This window comes from Impatiens glandulifera, chromosome 1 (genome assembly GCF_907164915.1).
Source record: "Impatiens glandulifera chromosome 1, dImpGla2.1, whole genome shotgun sequence".
In the NCBI taxonomy this organism is placed as follows: Eukaryota; Viridiplantae; Streptophyta; class Magnoliopsida; order Ericales; family Balsaminaceae; genus Impatiens; species Impatiens glandulifera.
The window spans coordinates 158,908,071-158,923,612 of NC_061862.1; the positions used below are offsets into that span (position 1 = coordinate 158,908,071).

Here is a 15,542-nt window from a genome sequence, read left to right on the forward strand (position 1 = left end):
CTCATATGGGTTTGTCTACTCTAGCTATAAAATGGGCTCTCCAAACGGGTTAATAATTAGTTGACTTCTCATCTCCATTAGGGTTTACCTAACTTAAGTTGCCCAATTCATATACTTAATTAATTTAACTAATTAAAGCTTTTATTTAATGAGTTTATATATCATGAATTCATGATCATATATATATATATATATATATATATATATATATATATATATATACATACATGTGCAATGTTTTAAAAATACATAACATTTAAATTTCTATATAGGCCTAACTTATATAAATTTGATAATTGAGATTTTTCATTGTTATAAGATTAACTCAGCCCCCATCTTAAATATTATTGCTTAATTAGTGTTTATTTAGTTGAGCTTTTCTAAATATTTACAGTATTTATTTGAAAAGATCAGGAGAAAATAGACACCCGATTCATGGGAAAAGCAACTAGCTAGCTAGGTTTATGGTTTAGTCGGTGAGTGAGGGAAAAATCTTGCTATGATCCCCAAACATATATATATATATATATATATATATATATATATATATGATGTTCATGTGAATTAGAAATGATGAGAGATTTCCTGAAATCATTTGCCTTGGGGGGAGGTTGCTTAATGTTTGTTATTTTAATCTCTATACATTTTGATGATTAGGAATTTGGTAAAATCTAAGTAAGTGTTTGCATCAGAGTCATCCACTAATTGGTCAAGAGTAGCTAGTTAATTAATTAATAAAGAAGAGAGCATTTTGAATTATATAAAGGCTTTATCCAATGTAGATTATTAATTAGCTAGCAAGCTAGGGTGGTTTAGTCCCGATTATTAGTACATAATGATTTATCAATACTGTAGATAATTAGCTAGGGTTTAGCCAATCTTTGGATAACATAAATGGTTTTATAGCAAGTAATTAATTACTTCTTTAAGTCTTGTTAATTTGGAAACTATTTTATTTGCAGATTTTCTTGACATCACGTACGTACGAGGCCTCCCCCTACAGGTATTATCCGGCCGGATCCCAACATTTTAATAAATATATTGTAAAATATATATAGTTTAAACAAAATATTTTAAAATTTTTATGCTTTAAAGTTTAGGGACATTTTGTGTATCAAATCAAGGTTTTAATTCATTACACTTTTAAAACTCTAAATTATTTTAATAAATAGTCTCTCTAATATATCACTTAACTTAATAAATAGGCTTTGTTTTTAATGGTCAATGCAATATATCATTTTCAAAACATGCCAATAAACTAAAAAAACAATCACACATTAATTGAAAAATTAACACATTACTACTACTATTCATTACTACTACTATTATATATATATATATATATATATATATATTTTAAATGATTTAATTATTTTTACCAAGTCATTTTAACCCAATTGTAAATTTCAATGTGATAAATATGACAACCTTAATTTATAATATTTTAGCCAAATTGACAAGTTGAATTCGAAAATTATAAGCCTCTCTTAATTTATTTTGTTTAAATGATATTCTTGCGAAGAATCAGATTCGGATATAACAAAATTATTCTGGACTAAATCAATCGTGTAAAATAAATTGAGCTCAGTAATCTGAATCTAATAATTTAATTTACTCTCGAATCTCGATTGAGACGAGAAACCGAAGTAATATATTTAATTATAATTTTTATTTTATTTAACTTTGTCGATTTAAAAATAATTTATTGACAATACTGAGTCACCGTCTCTCAAAATTAAGAGAATAAATTTAATGTAAGAACACTATAAAAATAAATAAATAAATAAGAATTTGATTTAACATGCTAATAGAATGACTTCTTCTTCATATTCAATTATAATTGTTAACTAATTTATCTATTTATATTTAATATATACCATGCATGCATGAACGTAGAACCCGTCAGACAAAAGGTTCAATGTCGACCATCACTCGATTTCCATTGCCACTTGCAGCTGGCATTATAGGTATTTTATATATATATATATATATATATATATATATATATATATATATTTTTTTTTAGTTTTTCAGTTAATTAATAATAATAATAATAATAATTTTTAATTTTTTTCAGGGAACATTGTAGCTGTTCCAGTGTTTCTGGCTCCCATGTAAGTTATATAACCCTTAATATATTGTGCTTGATTTACTATTTATAAGATGTAAACTAAATTCATTTCATTAAAAGCAAAATAAAAATAAATATTTTGTACATTTAAATAATGAAAGATGATACTTAGTATGAAATAAACTAAATGTTTTTTTTTTTCATTTGGTATGAAACTTTTGATTAAATTAGATGAGATTTCAATTTCTATAAACTATTTGGCAATACTTATGTTTGACATTTTTACCCATTTATTTTTAAATTTAAGTGACTTTAAATTTATTTATTTATTTTTTACATTAGATTTTAAGTTATTTTATTTGTTTATAGAGAACACATTTTTATTGTACCAAATAAAATATTAATATATTTGAATTTTGAAATTTTATATCCACCTATCTCACCGTTAGGGATGTTCAATATTTGGTCTGAACCGAATATCCGACCGAATTTGAATTTCATTTTCGGTTTTCGAATCGAATTTCAAACCAATTCGAATTCAAATACGGTTTTCGAATTGGTTTTCGAGTTTGAGTTTCAACTCGAAAACCAAACCGAAAAACCGAATTCATTTTTTTATTATTTATTCTTCCAAAACTTAGCTTAAGAAAAAGTTCAAAATAATCAAATTAGAATATTTTGAACTCAAGATTTAATAATAATAAAAAAGTAACAAAAGTACTAGTGGTCTAGTGGTAAAATAGTACATTGCCACAGTACAGATCCGAGTTCAATTCTTGATTGGTACAATTTATTTTGAGTTATGCTAGTTTCAAAAAATAAAAACTCGGTTTGAATTCGAAATTCGAACCGAAAATCAAATTCGAATTCGGTTGAATAACCCGAAAACCGAACCGATAAACACCCATACTCACCGTTATAGAGCTTGTTATAACTGGATTACATTTGATTGATGCATGTATTGACTTATCGAACAGCAAAATGTAATATCTAATCTTGTGAAATTTAGATAAATAAGCTTACCAATAAGTCTTTTGTATTTTTCAAGATCATAACTAGTTTCTTCTAATTTGAATCCTTTATATATATATATATATGAGTTTTTCTAGTTTGGAACTAAGGAAACATGTCTCAGTTAAGATATCAATTATTCGAGATTCTCGAATTAAGTACATTAATTTGACTATTTGGGAACTGCTTATTCCAACTGTTATTAATCAGCTCTCTGTCGATTCTATTTTTTCTCATCCGATCGCTTCCCTTTGTTGTCGACCATATGAATCTATTACCAAAGTGAGTAAGTTCAATGCAGTCTGCATTTCTTATACATTCATTAAATTTAATCATCTCATTTGAAATCTTCTTCTCATGACTTTTTTCATAGGCATGTCTTGTGATATTAAAGTCACACATAATAGTCCAAGACATGTTTTCATCAATTTTCTCTTCCAGATATTTCCATAACATTTTTCTGCAACTTCCAGAATTATTGTCGTATACCATTGCTATCCAAAATTTGACTAGCGTCTCCCTGCTTGTGACCTATACCAGGATAACTTGATCATTTGATAATAGCTCCCTAACTTCAGCTAAGTCTGGATCTCATCCAATTCAAATCCTATCAGATCTTGAGTTTGAATTATGAATTAACTTCAATTATTATTAAAACAGATTGATCCAATTTTCTCAACATTTGCAATTTTAACTTTTGTTCAGTATACCCATTATCGTAACATTTTGCTTTCGATGAAGTTCCTGATCTCCTTGCATTTAAGCGATTCATCATTCAATCCTCTTATATTTTAGGTTGTGATAATCATGAATGATGTACAAAATTGAATTCACAGCTTTTTCTCCTCCTTGACTTCTTTGCTGTTTTTTCCTAATTCTTTTCTTTGCTCTAGCTGTTAAGGACCAAATGAGTTTTCCGCTCCATTAAAATCACTAAGATCATAGGCAAATTTTGTGGACTTAGTCTTACTATCATTGTTGTTCCAGTCAGATTTGTTTTTCTATGAGTATTGTGTAGACTGACTCATATGTGAAATTGGGTCAGTAGCATCTAGATCTATAACTTCTATCTGACCATTAAAATTTGGATTAACACGTGATTTCTCATCTGATCAATTCCTTTTACAAATCTTGCATCTTTCCTTCCCTTGACTAGTCTCGGGATTACCAATAACCCCTGTATTCTCACCCTAAAAAATCCCCTATTCAGCATTCTTGACATCATCAACTAAACTCATCTTTTCAATCTTCTCACTTTGCCCAAAATCCATTGAGAATCTATCAACCGAAATATTCTAAAATTTCTCATTTACCATGCTCTTCACTTCATTAACACTATCTTCTAAATTTTGTTGGAGTCTTGTATCTTGTTTTCCTTAAAATCTATACAACCCCCCTGGATCAAACCATTCTACTTGTTTCTCAAAATTTACACATCTTCCCCTAAATCATCCTCAATCTGAACTGAACATTTTTTACTGTTCCCCAAATTCTGAAAACCATCCCCTTTCACCTGATCATTCCCAACCTGAACCATATCTTCCTGAATGCTTTTCAAAATCTCAATACCCTTCACTTCCACTAGATCATTCCCAATATGTAATTAACATTCCAAATTGCTCTCCAGATTATGGATATCATCCACTTGTACGGACTCATTCTCGACCTGAACTAGATATTCCTGATATTACTATCTACATTAATATCAGTTTTTGTATTTCTGTCTTCAAATATTTCATCATTTTCCAATATAGCTCTATTATTATCCATTGCTATATCTTCCTTTTTGTTGTCATGATCAGCTGGACTGGTATAAGATTGATTGCTTGGAATACTTGGATTCTCCCTTCTGATCGTTGTACGTGATAGAGTGAGTGAATGTGTTACAGTTCACGCATCCTATATGATCTCCATTCATATCGAATGTCCATATGGACAATATTCTCAGATCTGTCTTTGAGTTCAAGCTCATCTAGTAGTACACTACCAAGATATATTTCAACACTAACTCTTTTATTTAATCTTGTTCAGACTTCTACATATCCAGATCTAAGCTTAGAGACTTCTCAATAAGACTTGCTATATAGTTAAGAGCAATTGAATTGCAGAGGTAGGGTGGGACATTTCAAATATTGATCCATATCTATTTTGGTTCCCTAGGATTGCACCACAGATCAATATTTTCCTCCCATTTGAACCTTTTGAAGCATTGGTTTGAGATAAATAAAACCTGAAATCAGAATAGATTACATTCTTAATATCAATTCCATTTCTGAAGATAAAAGGAAATAGTATCCATACTCGTTGATCAATGTTCTTTCCAGTTGATTTTTTTCTAAGAATTCAAGAAGGGTGTTTTTAACTATATGATATGGGACCTTTATACTCCCCATAAAATGACCAACCATGTCTCATGATCTGACACACTTTTCTTCAACTTCTAGAGGTCGCACAAACTGAAATGGGTGCTCAATGATTTTCACCTTAAAAAACTGGGTATCTAGCAAGACATAATTTACTTCTTCCAGATTATGGGTTTCATTGTTTCTTCTCCAGACTATGTTAGCTTGCCAAGTCTGATTAGAGTTTGTCCTTAGTGAGTATACTTTGTTTCTTACGCATTTTCTCACTTCTTTTATGGTACCCACTGCTCACTCAACCACAACTTCATATTCATCGGTTCCAGTCTTGAAGAAAAATGAAGGTTAAATTGTATTTTAATGTGTTCAAATATTTTATTCCTCAGGGCAAGCTCCTGTTTTTGGATCTGCATAAATAATTTTTTAATTTTGTTCCTCAGCCCTGTAATGTTAGCAATCTCATTCATGCCCATGACCCAATTATTTTTATCAACAAACCCGTTAGGAATATCATGTGGTATTCAGACTCTTTTGCTTGTCCTTCCTGATGTATAGATTTTCCACCCAAACTTGGATCATTTTGATTGTTACCCTATCGATTGCTTTTGCTGACTTGAGGACCAGTCTGTATTGTTTCAACTTCCTTGTTCCCACTGTTTTTCTCTGACCCGGATAGATTCTTAATGACACAACTGCAAACTCTCTGTCATATTATCATTAACAACATTTAGAGACCCTACCTCCTGAATTGATTGGTTTTCTGTCTGACCTTCAAAATTACTTTGTTTCTAGTCAATGAATCCATACTCTTGTTGTCCAGGTCTGATTTACCTATGTTAATATTGGATTTGTGTATATTTTTCTCCTTTCCCTATACTTTAATTATCTATTATCTTAATAATATTTGTAAATATAAATTATAAATTACATCTCTATATATGTATGGACTTTCCTACATTTTACAAACTCTATCATGGGTATTCTCATGTTTACATAAATTATATACTTATTTTAACAGATTTTTAAATATTTTTTTAAATATCAAATTTGTGCATGTTTGATATAATTTTTAAATAATAATTGTCATATTACTATTACTGAATATTTGTATCATTAAACTAAAATTTTATAATATTTAATGTTAAATTTCTCACAGTCCCACGATTTTAGAGATCAGAAGGAGGGGGTCTTCTCAGGGGTTTCCCTTAACCCCTTATGTCGTTACATTGTTCAATGCGATGATACTCCTTTACTATGGGATTCTAAAGGGAGAGGGTTCAATATTAAGAATATCCATTAATTCGTTTGGATGCTTGACGCAATGTATATACATTTCTTTCTATGTCTATTATGCGACGAGAAAGGTATTAACTGTTGTATTATTTAAATTAATGGAATTTAATTAAAATTTTCATAAAATGTTTTTATTACTAAACAATCTTTGCAGGTCAAACCCGTCATATTTGTTTTAGGAAGTTTAGGAGCATATGGACTTACAGTTGTGCTCACACAACTTTTAGTCCAACCGTATTTATATCGGATTTACATAGTGGGGTGCATAGGGTTCGGCACTTCAATATGTCTTTTCGTGTCGCCCATACTAATATTGGTAAATATTTGTAAGTGTATAATATAGTTTTATATTTACATATTTGTTAATAACATTTATTATTGTATTTGCAGAAGAATGTGATTCAAACGCGCAGTAATGAATTCATGTCGATCACTCTAATTATATCGCTGACAATGAATGCGACTGCGTGGTTTTTCTATGGATATTTTGTCAAGGATATTTTTATCTCGGTTAGTACCTCAAATAACAAATATAAAAACACTATTATTAGCTAACTAGGGACTAACTCATTATGTTTTATTTGTTTGATTTCTTATTCTTAGTTCCCAAACATGATCGGGACGGTGTTTGGAATTATCCAAATAGGTGTGTTTCTATATTACAGGCCGCCACCCGGAGGAGTCACCGTAGAGGCAGTAGAGAGTGGAGAGAGTGGAGAGACCGGAGAGGCCGGAGAGGCCGACGAGGCCGAAGAGACGGACGAGGCCGGCGAGACCGAAGAGGCTGACGAGGCCGAAGAGGCTGGCGAGGCCGACGAGACTGGCGAGGCCAACGAGACCGACGAGACCGGCGAGACCGGCGAGACTGGCGAGATTGACGAGGCCAACGAGACCGACGAGACCGACGAGACCGGCGAGACCGGCGAGACTGGCGAGATTGACGAGATTGACGAGATTGACGAGACTGAGACTAGAGAGGTCGAAGATGCTTGACCTAGCTATAAAACACTTTCCTTTTAAGATCCATTAAGACAAAAGGTTGATTTTGGTGGGAACAATAACTTTGAATTTTGGTGTATTGAATTGTCGAAAGTGCTCTAGTTACTGATTATTAAAACCCTGATGAGAGATCTTTTATCATATTTGTTTTTTTTGGATTATGGTGGTGTTTTAGATTGTTATTTTACTTCTTTTTTTGAAGTGAAAAATAGATAGGAAAAGAAGAGGGAACAAATAGTTCAAAGTTAAAAGAGTTGGGGGAGTTTGTGAGATGATATTCCTAAAAAGGATGGTAAATTAATTCAATATTCATATCTATACATATATAATAATGCGCATTAATAAAATAGATTGGAGGTGGCAGCCTCTCAGGTTAATCGGGTATAAAATACCAAAGAGATATTTCGCGGGTTTGAGGCTCCATTTCTATCTCACTATAAAATTATAATATTGATTAGTTTCTTTTTCTAAAGATGCAGGCTAGGGTTTATCAGTTGTTCGACGCATCGGTAAATACTTCAATGATCTTGATCTATGAAGTCGGATATGTTTGAAGGGAGGGTTTTGATTAGTTCCTTTCAAATTTTGACTCTGGAGCAGAGTTCAACTGGAGTTGCGACTATTACAGCAAATGGCAGAAATCTCAGCAGCGCCTGACTTTTCCGTTGATTCATCACAATCCATAACACCAGAGAAAGGCTATGGTTTATCAGTTGGTCTACGCATCGAGAGATAGTTCAATGATCTTGATCTATGTAGCTAGAGATGTTTGAGGTGAATATTTTGATTAGTTTCTTTCAGATTTTAACTCTAGAGAAGAGTTTAGCTGGATTTGCGACTATTGCAGCAAATAGCGGAAATCTCAGCAGCGCCGACTCTTCCATTGATTCATCACAAGCCATAACGCCTGAGAATAGGAGTGCAGAAACTTCGAAAAGTTATGACACCAAAACGCCTCGATCATGTCATTGTCAGTCCTCTTATAGAGTAAGTTGAAGAAATTAGGGTTTTCAATTTCTTTTCATTGATGGAATAGTTCTATATTAGGTTTTTGATTGTTTTTCATCTCTAGATATCTGTATGATATTAGGTTTATCTTTATTTAAGCATGCATGTTCTGATCAAAAGCGATTTAACCTCTTGTATCGTTTTCTCATCCATGTGTAGAGAGAATTAAGCTTCAAACTTATGCTACCTCTGTTGAGTATATTTGTGTTTCTACACTTGTACAAGAAATAGAGGCAGAACAAAAGCAACTGCAAATGATGCAGACACAATGCATAATATTCATCCATATGAAAAGATTATTTACAAAGATGAGAATAAGGTAAATAATGTTAACTTCTTATAATTCTTTATCAAGTGAGTAAAGTCTTAGTAGCCTTCTCTCTGGAAGTTTAGTTTGATGAGATGAGTATTATATTAGTCAATACTATATAGATAATGAACTAAGAGGCCATGAACCTTTCCTTATCAATTTAAAAACATAATTAGGAGCTCTTCTACGAAAATTAATTTAGATTATGTTCATTATCAGTTTCGTGACATTATAACTTATTGATTTGCCAAAATCAATGTCGTTAATGAGAATACAATTATTATAAAAAATAGATGAACTATGGCTGATCATATTGTTACAGTTTTTTTAAAAATTAAAAAACAATTTAAAAATGATTTCTGGTCTAAATTTGCTTATTTTGATAACAATAGTTTCTTTTATAGAAAATTTGATAACAATAGTTAGATTATACATGTCCTGTAGAAATCTAAGACAATTTTAAGCATATTTCTTTTCACTGGTATTTGCATGTTGGGGAAATAAAAGTACTAATTTCTGATTTTGGTTCTATTAGGTTCATATGGAGACCGACCGAACGAACGAAAGGCAGTTGAAGATGATGCAGGCACGATGGACATTATTCATCCTTATGAAAATATTACTTACAAAGTTGAGAATAAGGTAGATAATGGTTATATAACTTTATTTACCTTCTTATAATTCTCTATCAAGTGAGTAAAGTCTTAGTAACATCCTCTCTGAAAATTTGATGAGATGCATTATTATATTCAATATCGTGAAGAAACCCTTAGAGATTAAGGAAAAAGTGGAGTTTCAAAAAAATCTTGTTTTCAAATGGAATCAAAATATTAATTATTGTCCTAGGTCGAGTTGCCTCCTAATTCTCAATGTAGTTGACGACATCTACTCATCCAAATGTAGCAGCATCATTCGTTTCTCAACAAAATCTCTCCGCCACTCCATGTTCGACGACGCGATGTCGTTCTTCTCCGACCGAGAACAAGTCGAACGCCAAATCCATAATTTTGCCCATAAATCAGGCATCTTTTTCTCCGAAGAAACCACAAGAGCTCTAGCGAAGGATGTAGCAAATTTTGTTTTCAGTTTCTTCCCGTTCAACATTGCTTCATTTTCTAAGCCGACAACACCCACGTACATTATCACGACGGATATCTTCACGTTAGTTAGAATTGGGGCGCCGCCGCCTAGTGTTGAAGCTCATATTAGCCACAAGAATTTGCAACCCTATTTTGATAATGCTAACCACATCGATGGTTCTGGAGAGAGTTTATTGGCTGACATTGGTGACTCAATAGTGAAAGTTGGTCGAGAAGCGAGAGGATCCATCGTTCTCGTTGAACCGTTGGTGAAGGAAGAACTATGTTGCAATATTGGCGATGACAATATCGACGAGAGCGAGATGTGTTTAGTCTGTTTTCGAGAGTTACATGAATATAAGGGAGAATGACCGTGTTGACGCTTTGTACACTTAAGTTTAATAATAAAAGTTTTTAAAATGGATGATATAGTTGCAATTCTTCTCCTTTGTATGAGAGTTGGTGCATAAATAATGTTTAAAAAATATTAATTGTTAAGATTTTGGTAAAATTTTAATGTTTAGTTATTATTCTAAATTTTAATATTTTACTTTTACTTGTGTTCAAATGAGATGATATCCAATTTATTAAATATATATCTATTAGAACTTTTTATATATCTGTTTTAATTTGAACCCATATTTTATATATATATATATATATATATGATTTGATAACATAAATTCAAGTTAATTGTACATTGAATTAAATTCTTTGTATAATAAACTCAATTTTTAATATATATATATATATATATATATATATATATATATATATATATATATAATAAAAAAATATATTATGTTATCTTACATTATCTTAAAATTTGTTTGGATTAAAAAAGAAAATTCGCATGCTTTTATTTTTTTTTATACAAGAAATGTTTTAAAAATTGAGTTGTAAGTTAATTTCTAAATTAAATAGATGGCCTATTTTATTCTTACATTTATAGCATCCAACATCAAAAAATTAATTAAAAATGAGTTTTAAAAGCTTAAATATAAATAGATTTGTATCTTGTGTTAAAATATTAAAGTTATTATTTAATAAATATATTTATTATCATGTGAATTTCAATTGATAGATGTGAATGTGACTATTACCAGAGTTATTTGTCCATTTGTATAATAATTATTTTTATAATATTTTAACATAATAAATTTTTAATAAAATTAATAGTTTTAATTTATATATAATACATTTATAATAATAATAATTTGAAATAAAATATATTTAAATAGTATAATTTATAAATAATATTTAAAATTCTAAAATACATAAATTTATATAATGATTGTAATTATATTTTAATTAAAATATTTTGAAACACTAATTTTATTTTGAAATATTTAAAAAGATCAAAAATTATAATTTATATAATTAATTCTATTTATAATACATGGTTAATTAAAATATATAATTGTTTAATGTAGTTATTAGAATAAATGTATTAACATAATTAAATTATTAAATAAATATTTATTATTTTAATATATTTTAATTTAATTTTTTAAATTTAGTAGTATCGTTCGACATGGGGTACAAGACGACAGAGACTTACAAAAATGGACTATTAAACAAATATTTATTATTTTAATATTTATTAATTTAATTTTTTAAATTTATTAGTATTATGTTGATATATAATGTTTAATATATATATATATATATATATATATATTTATTATTTTGAATATATATATATATATATATATATATATATATATATTACCTATTCATTATTATATTTAATGATGAAATATATGAATATATTTATATCTCTAATCTTAAATTTTTTTTATATAAAATTAATGATAAAATATTTAAAATCATTCATATATAATATATATTTATTATTTTAATTCTCTTAATTTATTATTTTTTTTCACTATTAGGAATGTTATATATATATATATATATATATATATATATAATAGAGAAAAGAAAATAAGTTATTAATTAGAAAAGAAAAAATAAATAAAAGGAAGAAAAAAATATTATAAGAGATAAAAAATTATATGAAATATATATGAATTAAAAAATAAAAAATAATTATTATAAGAGAGAAAATAAAATAAAATTAATTGTCAAATAAATAAATATGTAATATTATATATAAATATAAAATGATTGATTAAACATATAGTATTATTAGTGAAAATATATATTTATAAAATTAATAATTAAATAAAATATTTGTCATAAAAAGATTAATTAAAAATAATAATTATAATATATATATAATGAGAGAAAAAATAATAAAATTAATTATGAAAAATATAATAAAATACACATTAAAACTCGTATATTAAACGTTATTATATATATATATATATATATTTATATATATTTACCTCAAATATATCTAATGAAAGAAAAAATAAATATTTGACTTTGAAAAAAAAAATTATTACATTTTCTTACAAAGTAAGAACGTAAATAAAATATTATTTATCAATAATATATAGACAAAATAAATATTTTTAAAATTTTATTAATTTAAAATTAGTTTTAATTTATAAAAATTAAATTTAATTTAAAATTTAATATTAATATATATTTTAAAATTAATTAAATATCTAAAGTTAAAAAGTTTAATTTTATAAATTTGAAAAATACTTAAAAAAAAATGTAGATTTATTTTTAAAGTAAGAATAAGTTAATTATATCATTTATCTTGTTATTTACTATAAATCATTCCAAAATTTTTACTTAAAGTTATCATATAATTTGTTCTTATCTAAAATAATGTTAGACAGAAATTATTACCAACCTCTTATTCATTATCGTGACTTTTTTACCACCGCTTCGACAAACCAACCATTTATCTCACAATTCACATTTCATATTGTGACCTCATACAATTTCACACACCTATTATATCTCATCAAATCAACCACTAATCTCAATCGACTTTTCATATCATGACCTCATATTTTCGCATACCTCTTAATATCTTATCACTCGACAACTCAACTACCAATCTCAATCGACCTCCAGTATTGTGAGTTCACCCATTTTCACATTTCGATTCAATCAAAATTTCATTCATATTATTTTTAACCACCGATATCTTATTTATTATCGGCCTCTTATCCCCACAAATCTCACCTCTCATCTCATGATTTTTACTCGCGACCTCTTTTACCACCAATCGATCTTTTATCTTGTTACTCACACTTTTTTGTATTCATCTTTATCCACTCGATAAATAACTCACTAATCACAATCAGCCTCTAATCTCGTAACCTCAAACACTTTTACATTTCGGTCAATCAACATCTCATTCATATATTTTAACCATTAGTATCTTATTTATTATCAACCTCCAAAATTATTCCCCACTTCCGACAAACCAACCACTAAATCTCAATCAACATCTCATTTCATGACTTTACACACACTTTTACACACCTCTTATCCCTCGTCAAACTAAACATCAATCTCCCCAATCGACCTCTCATCTTGTGACTCACATTTTTTCATATGCCTCTTTATCCCCTCAGAACCACTCATCAATCCTAATTTCGATATCTAATCTCGTGACCTCACACATGTTTATACTCCGATCAATCAACATCTCATTTATATGTTTTTAACCGTCGATATCTCCTTTTATTATCGGATTTTTATCCCGACAAATCAACCACAAATTCTCACCTCTTATCCCTTGTCAAACCAAACATCAATCTTCCAAATCGATCTCTCATCTTAACCGCTAGACCGCTTGAGATTGTTGAAATAATTTTATAATTTTGTATATGTATATATATTTTGTATTCCTTATTCATTGACAAACCACATCCCAATCTCACTTTCACACGTCTCTTATTCGTAAGAAAATAAATTATCAATCTCAATTGATATTTAACCTCGTGTCCTCACATTTTGGTCAATCAAATATTTGATTCATATTTTTTAACCCTTCTCATTTGTTACCTACCTATTATCTCTCGAAAAACCACGCTCAATCACACTTGGTTAAAGAGTTGTATTTGTTTTTGTTAATTTGTAACTTCGAAACAAACATATAACAATTTTTAATTTTATTATTAACCGTTTCAAGTTTATAGACGGGTCAACCTACGATCCCATCCAATTATATATTTATTCTCACATATATATTCAAATTAACCACGACTCTTTATTAAAAAAAATAAAATTAAAATTAACAAGAAATTTTTTAAATATTATTAATATTATATATTTAGTTGTGTTTATTAGTGTTCGAAAGGGATTAAACACAAATATCATCGCGGTTCCATTTCTGATAAATTCCCGATAAATTGAAAGAAGGAGGCATTAGAATACATTCTTCAAACTCTATGGAGGACTCGCAATACCGGTCTTGATGCTGCTGATCGAGAAATCATTCGTGAAATGCTCCAGCTCGAAAACGAATCCGACCTCGATCCTGTAATCTCTACTTCAAACACTCAATCATACCTTTATATATATATACTTATCGACAAATGCTGAATGAAATAACCATAGCTCTTTCAGTTTTCAGTTAGTTTCCTTTTTTTCATGTTTGATTGGTGACTAATTTCAAATTTGAAAACTGTTTAAACTAGTTAGGTTAATTCTTGTTTGTTGATAGCTGATAGAAGTTCTGATTATGTAAACAAGTATCAGAGTGTTATGTGCTTAGTCTAATTTCTCGGATTGGAAATTGATTGGGTAATTTCAGTTTCTTACAGCTACATTCTTGCAGTGATTCAATGAAAGAACTGTAACCATACAGTTAATTATTTGCTATCATTTTTGTAATATGCAGTTATTGGCATGTCTTCGAATGTTAATTCGCAAGTGTGTGCATAAGAATATTAGCAAGGATGATATCCAGAAGCTATTTCCCAGTGAAGTCTTTCCTGAATTACAAAGATTGTTGACTTTTCTGCTTCAGAAGTTTCAGAGAGAATGGCAAGAGGATATACCAAAGGAAAAGGTTGTCATTATGCTGTTTCACAGTTTACTCAACAGACCAGATTTATATGTTGTTTGATCATATGCAGGTTAGTTTACCCTTCTTAAAATCAATGACATGGAATATGGAAAAACAGGATGCAGGGTCGAGAGATCCTGTTGCACTTATAAATTTGAAGGTATTTTCTGTTTTTTTACCAGCCTGGAGATTTAGGATTTAATATATTGAAGAAATTGAAGATGAGAAGAAGAATAGCCCAAGACCAAGATTAGAAAACCAGATCCACCCATTCATCATATCATCATTTTCGTAATATAATACTCTACTATTTATACGCCTCTAACCTATTTTTGAAGGCCTTGTTTGATGTATGTGGGTTATTGGTGATTAATTCCAAATAACTCATCATCCAATCAACAAACTACTCTTCTATTACATCATTCAACCATCAACCAAAATACCCTCTATTTAAGAAATATATGTT

General features: G+C 29.0%; 1 protein-coding gene across 1 annotated transcript; it reads left to right on the plus strand.

Moving 5' to 3' along the window:
* The first annotated feature begins 6,763 nt into the window (after positions 1–6,763).
* Positions 6,764–7,728, plus strand: LOC124913186 (bidirectional sugar transporter SWEET1a-like). Its single transcript, XM_047453794.1, has 4 exons — positions 6,764–6,806; positions 6,890–7,005; positions 7,126–7,245; positions 7,339–7,728. The coding sequence occupies exons 1-4, from the start codon at positions 6,764–6,766 to the stop codon at positions 7,726–7,728; spliced, it is 669 nt and encodes a 222-aa protein (XP_047309750.1).
* Positions 7,729–15,542: the final 7,814 nt, after the last annotated feature.